Genomic DNA, 15,000 nt, shown 5'->3' with positions numbered 1-15,000 from the left:
ACCCCACTCTGCTCTCCAGAGAGAGAGAGGGAGAGAGAGAGAGGAAGAGAGCCAAGCCCCTCCCTCTTCCACTTTGTGTTTACTTGTTTATTTTATCGGGTTTGTTTTTCTGTCCTCCGTTTAGTGCTGTTGATCGATACAAGGGAAAGATACTATCATTTTTTATGGAGGCTGTATAATTAAGTGAAACCGCCAGCCCCCCCCCCCCCTCCCTCGCTTCCTGTCTCTCTTTTCCCCTCCAGCCCTCTCTCCTCTCCTCCCTCTCTCTTCTCTTTCTCCCCCCCCCCCACCCTGTTTCTCCAATGTCGCTGTTCTTCGTTGTAATTCTCATCATCATCAATCAGCCAATACGTCACTATGGGAAAAGCTGCCCCCCCCTCTCTCTCTCTCCCTCTCTCTCCCTGTCTTTCTCTCTCTTTCTCTCCTTTTCTCTCTTTCTCTTTCTCACTCCCCATTCTCTTCCTCTCCCCTCTCTCTCTCTCTGTCCCCCTTTCCCCTCACCTTCTCTGTCTCGTTTGCACTCTCTTCCTTGCTCCATGTCTCCTCAGTCAACTTCAGTATCTCTCTCTTTCTCTCTCTCTGGCTCCACTTTTTCTCTGTCATCCATTTTAGTCCATCATTTTAATCTGTCTACCCCCCTCCTCCCAGCCTCCTCATAGGTTAAGTGGAAATGGATTTCTCCTGCGTATAAAGTACACGTTTGCGTTTAGCATTCTGCACAGTAAAACAGATGAGATCTTTTTAGGGGCCGGGCAGCCTCAGCCGCCGGAACCCTCTTGTATTTGCCAATATTCTTCTTCTTCTTCTTCTTCTTCTTCTTCTTCTTCTTCTTCTTCTTCTTCTTCTTCTTCGTTTTCTTCTTCTTCTTCTTCTTCTCCTCACTCTTCTACTTCTTCTTCTTCTACTTCTTCTTCTTCTTCCTAGGAAATCTGACTTCCCATGCATGAAAAATCACCAAAATATGCACATAGATCCAGTCCTGTGCCAGAAATCCTCAACTGCCATAGGGGACCAATAGTCCTGATGGTGGCGCTACAGCAACACTCTAAAGTTGAAAACTGTCATAACAAATCAGCCATACATGCTATCACTTTGCATTGCTTTGCAACCACCACCAGCCTGTAGGCCCATGTGAGCAGAAACGCCCATAATGCTTTGAGCTGGCAACCCTACTCCTCCCACATTTTTTGGTCAATTGACACCCTAATTGCTACACTACATCTTCAGACTCAAAAATTGAGCCCACAGCGCATCAAAATGTTTTATTGTAAACAGTACTGTATGCAGCTACTGCAAATACTCGCTCAATAAATCTACAATGTTCATGAAAAAAGTATTTATATTTTATTTAATATATAAATATTGAAATATTTTTTACAGTATTTTGAAGTCTGTCCCCTCAAACTACTGCTGTTCATACAGGAATAAATACACTACCCACAATCCTATAGTGCAACAGCAATGTCTCCACCAATCAGCAAAAAAAAAAACACCAAAAGTTGTTGTTGGCAACCCTCCCTCAATAGCGGACCCTAGGACTACAACTGGCTAAATTGACTCTGAGAGGACACCTGTGCCACGGATTGATTGATTGGTTTCCACCCGTCTAGTTAGTCTGTGTATATACTGTACAGTATAGCCTACATGTAGCTCCCCTTTTGTTCTTTGCCTGTTCATTATTTGCTTTAGCTGTGCGTTGTCCCTGGTGCCAACTTATAAGTATGTAAGCTTGTAAGTCTTTTGGTCTCCACTTGTTGAGTGTATACCTTGGTTTTATTGTTTAGACTTTGGTTTAGTTTTTTGCCACTCGTGGTGCCTTTATTTTAACAAACATTTTGTGGAAACTGCTGAAACCTCCATGTTACATGCACCTGTGACATTTACAGTACATGCAACCCTTGTGATTGTGATGTTTTAGTCGGTGTGAAACCATCTATGGATTCTCACATGGCAGGTAGCTCAACAAGAGTTCAAGCCCAGGGGGATGCCGAATAAAAATGCTTATGGTACTCAGTAGAGATGCGAATATTGCGGATCTGCATCCGCGGGTGGGTGGGCCAATAAAAATCAACATTGGGATTAATTTAGGGTGGATTGCGGGTGGATTTGTCACTTATATTCGTATTTAATAACTACTATAATTATATATATTATATTATAACAACTGCAAGAAAGCGCGAGACCTGCCAGCAGCTCACTCAAATACCGTCAAATACCACTTCGTCAACCGAGATCCTGCGAAAACGAGCCTATAATCATTAAATTGTTTAAGTCAAGAAAATGCTGCTACTGTATATGAAAAGTGAATGAGCACGAATGGCTGGACATAATTTAAATGTAAATACAATAACCTCATGTTTGGCGGGTTGGGTGCGGGTGCGGGTCTCTACATTTTAGAAGATAATGACGTCAGGTGGGTGGCGGTTGGATGATTGATGAGTGCACGCGGATTCGGGTGCTCAAACTCCATCCGCGCATCTCTAATACTCAGGCATTGTGCTGTACAAAAACCCCCCCAAAAAACTGCCTTTTTAATTAAAGGTTCAAATTATGGTCTGGGCAAATACTGTACATGAGCACACCCTCATGTACAGTATATTAGCACACCCTCATGTATTTGTCATTCTCCTCATCTTCCTCCTCTTATACCTCCTGCACTCTTCCTCAGTTATTTTGGTATTGTGGGAACCCAGGAGAGAGGGAAGACCACACATTCCAAAATGGCACACAGACAAAATTGCAGAAAATAGCCAGAGGCTGTCTCTTTAATAAACTTGGTGTTACAAATGAAAGATCTCAAACAAAATCCACACATGAGGCAGCGTGCTTTCTGCCTCACCCCTCTTCCCCAGGCTTCTTCTGGCTTAGGTTTTCCACTTTTTGGTGAGGGGACATGGCTGATTGCTGAGGCAGGTGTGGACAATCAGCCCAGGTAGTCATTAAGCTCTCTAACCCACAACCTGTGGGGCTCTGGGAGCTGCAGCAGTCCCACAGCTAGGGGCCATATTGTGGCACAGGCGGCCATTTTGGGTTGTGAGGGCCCCGGGCATGGCCCCGGGTTGCCACAGTATACTATCAAAATCCAATCATGTTTTCATGTAAAGTCAAAATGTGTGCTTGCAGTAGTTTGAACCAATTTCAACCAATAATATGACGACTACCCTCAATCTTCAACTTTCAGCAGCACACAGCTAATATTTATTATTTGGCTTGTTAGCAACAGCATGGTATTTTGTCTTTGGATGTTCACATTACATTAGTCATTTAGCTGACACTTATCCAAAATGACTTACTGTACAATAATTGCATTTAACATAGGACGTTGTACTACTATTCACCAGAACTCACAAGTGTACAGTATCTCCTTTCTAAACAAGTGACTACGAGTATAATCTAGTGCTTAGGTAAAGTGCAAAAGTAAAAAAATAAAAAATAATAGGTGCTTAAGAGGGACAATCCTGGTAGTACTTCTTGAAGAGGTGAGTTTTGAGCCTATGGCGAAATATGAGCAGTCCTGATGTCGGTGGGCAGTTCACTGTGTGGTCAGGACAGAAAAGAGCTGTGACCATGTCACAACCTCAAACCTCGTTCCATCCAACTGTAGCACTTAACAGGAGAACACGCCTGCACATGTGTACACCTAGACCCTCATATATTTGTCATTTATCTCCTCATTCCTCTTACTCCGCCCGGACCCGACCCAGTGCTGCGCAGCAGCTATTATTACTGGGATTGTATTTAAATTCTAGATTATATATATGTAGACCTGCGGAGAATAGACAGGGTCAGGGTTACACACTGTCATAGATCAGCCGTCTCTTCCAGATAAAGCTGAATGAGATGAAGAATTGCTGAGTGGCGGCAGCTGAATCTACTATCGTCTCTCCGTCAACCCCCTCTCTTCATCTGCTGCTCTGTCGCTTATTCTCTTTCTCCCCCTCACTATCTCCTCCTCTCCCTTTCTACCCCTTCCCGCCCTTTCTCTCCCTCCCTCTCTCTCTCTCTCTCTCTCTTTATCTCCATTGGGGGGGCTTCTGACATCACTCTTGCGGGGTTGCCCATCATCTCCCTCTGCCTTTCTCTACCCCTAACTAGCTCTCCATCCCCATGATCCTTCTCTCCTACTTTCCTCTCTCCTTTCATTCAGCCTGTGCCATGCCAGCAGGGGGTAATCATGTATTTGGGGGGGAGGGGAGGGGAGGGAGGGGAGGGGAGGGGAGGGGTAACCTGACACGGCAGATGGTTTGCTTCGCATAACCATCTGGGAACTCTCCGTTGGAAACTGTTCGGAAAAGGGCAGGCTCTTTCAAAACTACTTGGCAGGTGATTGGATGAACCATCTGAGAAAAATCTGAAACGGTTCATCATGCGTTAACTTCAACCGCTCCTCGCTGACATACACCCGCCCGGCGTAGCTGTTCGAACTCCGCAGAACCAATTGATTGGCGAGATCGCTTTCCGATCTGGCTCAAAATTGTCTCTATCTAGAGTATGCAGACGTAGATTGATTTGTGAGTAACGACGTGAGCTTGTGACATCGTGGGGGGGGGGTAGTCTAGGTATACTGTGATTTACGAGTTCTTAATGGGTATACACTAGGGGGGTATGGAGCCCCAGCAGATCATTGAATGCCCAGTTTGCAGTCTTTTCTGTAATGTTTTATGTATTAAACAGTTAATAGCTCCTTTATTGCAATGTGTCTATTCCTGGATCAATTTCCCCCTTTCCTTGTGAACATGTTTTTCACCCTGATAATGAATCACCCTAATGTAATTCTCAGTGTGATATCCAATGTACGATCACACCAGCAATCTTGATTATCTCCTCATCAGTCTGAATATGGATATACTATATCACAGACCATAATTACACATCTAACACCAATAACAGGGGCCATGCTGTATGGTCTAGGGCAATACATTCTGCTATGTCATTAGCATAGCATTAGCAGCCAATGCTAATCTCCATCTTATTAGCTTGTCTGACTAACATTAGCATCACGGCTAATCTCCATCTGATTAGCTGTGCTGGCTAGAGGGTGATTTGCAGCAGTGTCATTTTGGTGCGGCGCTGCCTGAGTTGACCCAGGGGCCAATGCAGGGTCGTCAGACATTAGCCTCAGATAGCTTAAGGACAGGTTAATTACACACGATTAGCCCAGCTAGCGATACATCCCACCTGCGGTGGCTGATCCGTCTCGGGCTTGGACACGCTGGTTTTGGATGTCAGGTGGTGGAGGATGCCGTTAGCCGTTTGTTTCAGATATGCCATCCTTAGTGAGAGAGAGAGAGAGAGAGAGAGAGAGAGAGAGGCAGAGTGTGTGGTTGTAGTCTTTTAAGTTTCTCCATAAGTGAAGTTAGCCATACAGCCTGAGGTGAACATATACTCTGTAGCTACTGAGCTGCCAGTTCCAGTGCAAACCAAATATGTTTGTAATTTATTACACAGTCAGTAAAATGTTTATCACCTCAGGGTTAAATAGCCAGACTCCTGTGTTTAAGAGCTTTGTTAGACTTTTGAGGTGTTGCAGTAGTTCAATCACGACTCCTCTGTAATAGGAGGTGTTAGGCTGGAGCTGGTCTGTAGTGGGGGTGTACCTTAACCCTAGAAGTGCGTTATTAAACTAATCTTGACCCTCAGGGTGCTTGTCCACCAGTCAGCTGTATTTTAGAGCTGGCGCTGTTTTCTTGTTAATGAGCTCTAGAGCGCTCTACAGATGACAGCTGTGTTCAGTGTCACAGTGTCTTTTAGTGCTATAGCACCATGGGCTTTAGGCTTCTTTTTTTTTTTACAGTTGAAAAAAGTTCAACTTATTGGGCTAAAGCACAGGCTGAAAAAGGCTGTTCTGACGATGAGGACAGACAGTTTTGCAAGACTGCAGAGACAGTGAACATTAGCACTAGCTAACATTAGCTATACTGTATCTTAACTTAGCTGTTTAAACTGGAGCCTGCAAAAAAGAAAACGACAGTCGGTGCTAACGTGAGCGACTAGTCAACTAGCTTTCCCAGTGGGCTCTAAGCAGCTGTGAGCGTCTGTAAGATTGGCGCTGTTTAGCTCTAAGTACAGCTCACCAGTGGACACATAGCCTGACTCTATAGAAGTGCATTATTGAACTAACCCCGACCCTGACCCTCTCCAGACCCCCCCGTCCTGGACCCGGTCTACCAGGACGTCCGCTCGCCCAACCAGCAGTACGTGACGCTGCGCTGCCAGGTGGTGAAGTCCAACCCCGCCCGCGTCTCCTCCATCACCTGGCTCCGCAACAACGAGCCGTACCGCACGAGCCAGCCGGACCCCCAGGAGGTCCCCCAGCTCACCTTCAAACTGGACCCCTCCAACAACGGCACCTACGAGTGTCGGGTCGGCAACGGGGCGGGCACCTCCAGCTGCGTCTTCAACGTCTCTTGTGAGTGTGAGCCTCTGACAGCAGATGTCGAGAGCTGTATTAGACACTTGAAAATCTGTCAATGTGCATTTGATTTAGCTCAGAGATTTACATTTTGGCACCTTTCTGCTGGCTCCGTTAATACTGTGTGAACTAAATCAAGTACACGCTGTTAATAATTATGATAATAGCTGTAGCTGAGCCAAAGTCTAATAAAAGACAGTTTTCACAGAAGGGTTCAATCACTTATCCCTCTCGATTTTTCATAGCAATGTCGCAATATTTAAAATCTCACGGAAATCGTACTTAACCCGATTCAACCCACCCCTCTAACCCTCACTGTTCCCTGCAGCCCAGCCTTACAACGCGGAGTTCTACTTCGACACGCCGAACCCCATCCGCATCCTGAAGGGAAGCAACTACTCCTACAACCTGCAGTGGACGCAGAGAGAGCCCGCCGCCACCGACCGCATCATCGGCTACTGGGTCAACGTCCGCAAGGTATCGTACGCGCGCGTGCTGTAGTGTCGCGGCCTCCGCGTCCAGGACGAGCCACCCGCCATTTGATATCGGTACACGGGCCTCGCCGTCTCGGGTGTGTACCTCTCTCCTATCCTCACCACAGTGTACCGGAGCAATTGAAGTCCAGCTGAAACGGACATTTGAGATCATCTAACTTCTTTAGTTTGATGTACAGTACTGTACTGTATTTCCAACTCACACAGGCTATAGGGGCGGGACACGACATTGACAGGAATTTGATTGGAACGTTGACAAGTGGGCGGGTTATAAAAACTTTAGACAGATTCGATAGACAAATAGTGTTGATTGACAGGTGGATGTTGTGAGGTTATTGGTTGACCTTGCTCTTGCATTGCTAACGTAAGCACTCTGGAGATTTTGTTTTACAGGAAGAAAAAATCATAGGATTTGATTATGATAAGATTGATAAGATTACAACGAAACTGAATTTTTAAATGTTGGCGTATATTGTTAAATAGGTGCACACTATGACCAAGGATGTGATCCAAAATGGAAGCAAATGCATTTTTGATTTCATGGCGTCTTTAAGAGCACGAACAGCATGCTTTTATACAGAGAGTAGTGATGATCCACATACCTCCACGCGGCGCTGAAAGGAGCAGGGCCGGCCTTCACTCTGGGCTCCGGGCACGGCTCTCCTGTCAGTGTTCCAACAACGGATGCCGCTTCCGCCGTTCGCTTCATCCAGCTCGGTTTCATTCAATTAATATTTTTCTAAAATGTCCACTGATGCTCTACGGCTGTTTTCTGTACTTCCAATGCTTCCGTGGGGAAAGAGTATATTCGCACACACACGTACACTCACACACGCACACAAACGCACGCACATACGCACACACACATAAAATGCTGCAGCACGTGTTCTTACAAAGACCAGAAGGAGGGTTCACATCACATCAGTTTAAAATCACAGCACTGGTTACCTGTCAGTTTTAGAATAGATTCTTATTAAATTATTTTATTAGTCTATAAATCCATACATAATCAAGCACCTAATACATGTCAGACATGCTTTTAAAATATACATCGAGTAGGTATAGGTATAGGTACTGCATTTGTAATGCGCTCCCCATCCAGTTATCAGGTCCACTGGCACTGTGCCTTTAATGGTTCCTATAGCCAGGACTAAGAAGCAGTCAATTCTTCTGCCTTTAGAACACCCTGAGAATGTCTGAGACCATGGTACCTTTTTAGCGATCTTAAAACATACCTTTTTAATATTGCTCTAACCACGTAGCGTTAGTTGTGTTAATATCTTAAAGTGTTATTAATTTGTGTTCTCTGTTTTTATATAGTTTTTATTTTTATTCACCTTATCTTTATTGTTTCTTTTAAACCTGTTCTCACTGTATTTACATGATTTATGTTTTTATCCATCTTTTTATATAAAGGACTATGTGCTACATTGATTTGTATATGGTGCTATATAAATAAATTGACATTGACATTGACATTGACACATGCACACACACCCATGTAAGCACACACACAAACACACATGCACACAAGCGTACAGTATATGCACACAAACATTCACACACACACACTGAGCGAGTGCTATATTGAGTGTTGATTGAGTGAAGTCAGTAAGCTAAATAAACGTGCACTCCCATAGAATTAGCCTGGGGAATAGCAGAGCTATGTTAGGATTAAACAGTCAGTCGATGGAGGCTTGCGCTGAATGCCTGATCTATCAGTGTAGTGTGCCATCCTCTCCTGTCTCCTCTCTCCTCCTGTCTCCTCTCTCCTCTGCTCTCCTTTCCTCTCTCCTCCCCTCTCCTCTCATCTCCCTTCTCCTCTCCTCTCCTCTTCTCTCATCTCCCCTCTCCTCTCTCTCCTCCTCTCCTCTCTTCTTTCCTTTCTACTCCTCTCTCCTCTCCTCTCCTCTCCTCTCCTCTCCTCTCCTCTCCTCTCCTCTCCTCTCCTCTCCTCTCCTCTCCTCTCCTCTCCTCTCCTCTCCTCTCCTCTCCTCTCCTCTCCTCTCCTCTCCTCTCCTAGTTGATAACATGTGGTTCCTGTCCTCTTGTTAAGCCATAGATTCAGCATGGCTGTCTCTCACAGCCTCGCAGGATGCTTACACCACACATGAGCACACAAAGGCTTTTCTCAATGGGACTTCAGCCAGAGGGCCGGACTCATTTGACCACAGCTCATTTGCTTGCATCTCACATCAACCAAAAGCACAAACAGGGACATCTCATCACATCTTTGAACACAGAGGACCAGTTCAGGTGAAAGAATGCACTTTGTTACTGCCTTTTCATGGGTAGAGTTCTTATTTCCATCTAACAATGCCATCAGCTATTCATAGAAACCCATCAGTCTTGATGAATTAAGCACGGCTGGCAGGGTTCAAGGCAGAGAGATGGGGGGGGGGAGGGGATTAGGTAGGATGCCTTTGTGTGGTTGAATAGTTCATCTCCTCCATTTTGAAATCCTACCTTAAGTAAGCGTCTGCTGGGACGCAAGAATTAGCATCAGTGGTCCTCTGCTAGAATGACTTCATGAGACACTGCTTGGATCTGCAGAGAGAGAGAGAGAGAGAGAGAGAGAGAGAGAGAGAGAGAGAGAGAGAGAGGCAGAGAGAGCGAGAGAGATTTATTTGTGTGTGTGCGTGAGTGTGTGAATGCTAGCATGTATGTGTATACAGTATGTGTGTGTGTGTGTGTGTGTGTGTGTGTGTGTGTGTGTGTGTGTGTGTGTGTGCGTGTGTCTGGGTGTGCGTGCATGCGTGCGTTTGTGAGTGTGTGTGTGTGTGTGTGTGTGTGTGTGTGTGTGTGTGTGCGTGTGTCTGGGTGTGCGTGCATGCGTGCGTTTGTGAGTGTGAGTGTGTGTGTGTGTGTGTGTGTGTGTGTAGTGGGACTGTAGTGGTAACAGAGTAAATGATGCATGGGTGTTGCTGTGGGGGATCGTCACAGTGGTACTGACAGATAGAGGTATTGTGACAGTCATGGAGATGGAGGACGGAATATAAGACCAGTCTGCCTCTAACGCCGTTACATCACACGCATGTCGGCCTCCATGACTCCATGTCACTGTCATGCCTGCAGTACTGCGCCTCTCATGAATAGTCAAAGCAATAAGTCGTTCTCACACCTTGCTTAGAACGCATGTAAAAGGTTTACACACGCATGCACACGCACACACACACACACACCACACACGCACATCTGAGGGACAGTAGGCTCTTTAATTCAGTTAGAACACTGTGGCTGTTTGCTGGTTCCACACATACTGTATAGTACTTGTATGTGCGTACATGTGTATACTGTGTGTGTGTGTGTGTGTGTGTGTGTGTGTGTGTGTTAACATGCAACCCACAGCACATGCACTAGCAGTTAAGTGTCTGATATGATCACAAACACACAACACGACGCACACTCCTACACACCCACCCACCCACCCCCTCCCACACACACACACACACACACACCCTCATGAAATAAGCTCATATTCATTATCATATATATGAGAAATTAGAAATATGCACACTGAATAAAATTCACATATTAAATCAGATAAACAGATAAATATTCAAGCATCTCTCTGTACAGGCAATCACAGGCGCGCGCACACACACACACACGCACACACTCACATGCAGACACACACGCACACATATATACACACAAACACACAGGCACACAAATACCCTCTTACACTCTCTCACTCAATTAGTTGATCAAAGTGCTCTGTATCATTAGCACCACACACACACACACACACACACACACGCACATGCACACACACACACACACACACACACACACACACACACATGCACACACACACACACACACACACACACACACACACACACACACACACACACACACACACAGTGTCATTCATTCAACCTTTTTTTTATCCAGGAAGTCTCTTTGAGATGAAAATCTCTTTTTGCAAGAGAGACCTGGCCTGGGTAGCAGTAGACCTACTGTAATACAGTAGTTACAGACAATACAACCGTCAACAATACATGAAACAATACACAGACACAGCTATTTAGTCTGGAGTTGCAGAGCAGCTCAAAATCACTTACATTCCTCTGTTAGAGTATCTTGTATGAGATTTTAAAAGTCACCCAGAGGTATGAGATTGGTTAATTTTTAATTTAAATTCTTCCTGAAGTTTATTCAATGCCCATGGTGCATAGTAGGAGATTTTCCAAGCTCTGTACGAACCATGGGAATGTAGTTATTAACTAGTGATCAGAGACGATCTACAGTATAACAAGAACACACACACACACGCGCGCGCGTACACACGCATGCGCGCACACACACAGGCACACACACACTACTGTAACTGTCCTGGAATTGTTATAGAATTCAGTATAAAAACAGAATCCTCCTATGGAAATAATATATTAAAATATCTCAAAACTCAAATATCCTACGATCTTAAATGTAGGCCACCTCATATAAACAATGTCAAGTGTATGTTCATGTGTGTGTGTGTGTGTGTGTGTTACGTAAAATTATGAAGCCACAGCTCCAGCAATAAAATAGTTGTTTTAACACATCTTTGTCGTAGATCCAGGTCCCCTGTGGATGTTCACCGTTTGGAAATAATATACTAAAATATCTCAAAGCTCAAATATCCTCCCACCTAATATGTTACAGCACAATAAACAATGTCAAGTGTAGGTTCAAGTGAGTGTGTGTGTGTGTGTGTGTGTGTGCGTGTGTGTGTGAGAGAGAGAGAGAGAGAGAGAGAGAGAGAAAGAGAGAAAGTAGATAATAGATGTATGTAAGATGTATGATTCTAAGAGCAGATGGTTAAAAAACAGTTTGCTCTCAACTAAAGCCAGGACTCTATTGTTCCACAAACTTTTCCCACTTCCCTTTGATAGTTTGCATCACACCCCAGTTACTACAGTATGTGTGTGGCCAAGTAACTGATCAGTGGCCTATGTAGCTGTCAATCAAAATCAATAAATCAGAGCTTTAACAAAAAATATGGAAATTAGTAAAATTATAATTCTTTAAATATAAACAAAAAGGCTATTTGGCTCCTACAGTGTTTGTGCGTTTGTGTGTGTGTGTGCGCATCCAGATGAAGGAGACCCTGATGTCCAAGCAGATCGAGGTGAAGGAGCCTGTGAAGGGGGTCCTGATGTCCTACACCCTGATGGACCTGCGCATCCCCCTGTCCTACGAGGTCCGCCTGGCGCCCATCACCACCTACAGCACCGGGGACTACGTCAGTCGCACCATCCAGTACTCGGAACGTGAGTCTCTCCCGGCGACTGCCGCCCCCCGTCTCCCCAAATGGCGGCCCTGTGATAAAAGCTTGTTGAAGAACTCTCCAGCCTGTAGTCAGAAACCAGAGAGCTCTTTGTTCTGAACTGTCGTGCTCCATGGTAATTCATATGCCTATGTATCACAGCTGTTATGTAAAAGAGTCAGAATGGTAATACTGATGAATGATCAAACCCTCTCTACTTTCCAGCCTACATATACCCTCGACCCTCAGGTAAGTGCCTGCTCTGTTTCTCTCTCTCGCACTCTCTCTCTCCCCCTCCCTCTCTCTCTTTATCTCCTCTCTCTCTCTCTTTCTCTCTCTCTCTCTCTCTCACACTCTCACTCTCTCTTCCTCTTTCGCAGTCTCCACTCTCTCTCCCTCTCTCTCTCTCTCTCTCTCTCTCACGCACACATATGCTTTTTTTTCTCTCTCTTCCCCTGTCCGCTCTGCTCTCTTTCTCTCTCCCTCTCTTTCTCTCTCCCTCTCTTTCTCACGTCGTCTCTCTCGTAAATAAGCTCTACTTGTTGTTCTGGCCGGCGAGCAGATAGTGTTGCCAAAGCAGCATAATTAAAATAACGCAGATTAGAGATGATTGGAGAACACCAGCCAATCCAGGAAGAGAATGTACAATGCAGGGCAGCGCGTGATTGTAATACTGTAGATTATTACTGTATTGTAATAGGTTTATTATTATTTGAACTGTAATATATTATGATCTTAATTGTAATTGATTATTTTTCGTCATATTTTTCATCATAATGCTGGTGTTGGCTGGCAGAGGGGTGGCTGTACATTCTAATCTAACACCTACAACACAGGCAACATTTGTGTGCGTGTGTTGGGAGGCATTAGCGTTGGCGTGTGGAGTGGGTAATTGTGTGTTCCAGCGTGGTAGGAAGTCAGCTCGTACCTTCAGCAGGAGTGGGTTGGTTGGCTTAATGGATGAGATGAGTAGAGGACAACGTACTGCTCTGTATCTCACTCCCACTCAGCCTCTTTCTGCCACCCCCCCCCCTCTCTCTCTCTCTCTCTCTCTCTCTCTCTCTCTTTCTCTCTCTCTCTCCCTCTCTCTCTCTCTCTCTCTCTCTGCCTCGATCTCCCTCTCTCTCTCTCTCTCTCTCTCTCTCTCTCTCTCTCTCTCTCTCTCTCTCTCTTCTCTCTCCCTCTCCCTCTCTCTCTCTTTCTCTCTCTCTCTCTCTCTCTGCCTCGATCTCCCAGACTCTGTGTGTGGCTTTGAGGACGAGCGCATCTGCGGCTACTCTCAAGACCGCAGTGACGTCTTCGACTGGACCAGGCAGAACCACCTGACCCGGAACCCCAAGCGGTCCGGAACCATCACCGGGCCGGACACTGACCGCAGCGGCAATAAGGAAGGTAGCGTGAACCCTGTGGTCACCATGGCTACCAAACAGTCACCATGCAGGACATGAAAAAGGAATCTTAACGACCACAACATCCTTGCAAACACTCAAACCAGAACCAAACAGAACCAAAAAGAACCGGTAGCAGCCTGGCACAACTAACACTGCGTTCCAGTTGCCTGGGGTACAGTAGTAGGAATGTGAAGTTAGGATTGGCGTCTCTACTGAATTGACTGCATTCCAGAAACAAAAGGCGAAAACTCCATCTTTATCTTTGTAGTTCTGGCCAAGTTTACCCATTGTTAGCAATACTAGTTGATAACAATGTACTATGTGCTATTTTGCGCATTCGAACACCGTAGCAAGATTGTCCACTGAAGTTGGACAGTACAACTGATTTAATGATACACAAATGAGACAGAAGCTAATTAACAGTCTTATTACAGCTCTCACTTATTGGTGATCTTCTTTGATCATCTTGATTTGACATCAGCAGCTGCGGTCGGATCAAGTCGGGGTACCCCCCCTCCCTCCGAGTTAAGCGGCGGAAATCTCAGTTCGAGTGACGTCTTTTGATTATGTTCTTTGACGTCATCACTAGGAGAACCCTAGTCACCGGGGCAACCGGAACGCAGCGTGCTGTCTATGAATAATTCAATAAGCCGATGATTCATCCCGATCCGAGACGAGATTCGGCTTCTTCAGGCGTTAGAGGTGACGCGGCGACTGTGCCTACAGGTTACTACATGTACATCGAGGCGTCCCGCCCCCGGGTCACCGGGGACAACGCCCGGCTCCTGTCCCCCCTGTACAACGTGACGGCCGCCAGGGGCCCCAAGGGCTCCAGCAGGGCCCCCTACTGCATCTCCTTCTACTACCACATGAAGGGCAAGAACATCGGTGAGTCATCATCTCTGAACAGCGGTCGCAGCGCGTGTGAGTGTTTGTATGTGTGTACTGTAGGTGTGTGGTTGCGTGTCTGCACCTGTGTGTGTGTGTGTGTGCCCGTGTGTGTGTGTTGGACGTCAGGAATGACTACCCTTCATGTGCCTGGTTCTCTTCCAGATCAGGACGGGCACAGCTGGCGTTCATGTGCACTCTGCCAGGCGGCTTTGCCATCCACTACACCCCCCCACCCCACACCCCCCCCCCACCCCCCCGACCCTCTGTCCACCCCCCCTCCCTGACACAGATGCTGCCTCAGCTGAGATACAGCATTTCTCGGCCTTTCTCTCTCTATCTCTCTCTCTCTCACACACACGCGCGCACACACACACACTCCCTGCCTCCCCTAAATAGGCCCTACTACGACTATGCTCATAATTCATTGTTCTACTTTCTGTCAGATGTCCGACCCCTGTGCTCAACCCTCACCTTGGAGATCATGTCAGACACAACGTATCTGTGTGTGTGTGTGTGTGTGAGGTGAGGGTAGAGGGTGGTGTGTGTGTGTTCGCGTGA

General features: G+C 46.0%; 1 protein-coding gene across 1 annotated transcript in view; it reads left to right on the top strand.

The window, feature by feature from the left end:
* The window catches only part of mdga1 (MAM domain containing glycosylphosphatidylinositol anchor 1), a gene marked incomplete at both ends in the record, with an annotated part of 122,936 nt that overhangs the window by 87,771 nt on the left and 20,165 nt on the right, over nt 1–15,000 (top strand). Inside the window, 6 exon segments of the mRNA XM_084453362.1 lie at nt 6,143–6,409; nt 6,741–6,904; nt 11,990–12,164; nt 12,386–12,409; nt 13,397–13,552; nt 14,278–14,439. Coding sequence (XP_084309488.1) covers nt 6,143–6,409; nt 6,741–6,904; nt 11,990–12,164; nt 12,386–12,409; nt 13,397–13,552; nt 14,278–14,439 — 948 coding nt within the window.

The sequence above is a fragment of the Borostomias antarcticus genome, assembly GCF_949987555.1.
Source record: "Borostomias antarcticus genome assembly, chromosome: 19".
Lineage (NCBI taxonomy): Eukaryota > Metazoa > Chordata > Actinopteri > Stomiiformes > Stomiidae > Borostomias > Borostomias antarcticus.
The sequence above is the reverse complement of the archived record's forward strand: the minus strand, read 5'-3'. Positions and strand labels throughout refer to the sequence as shown.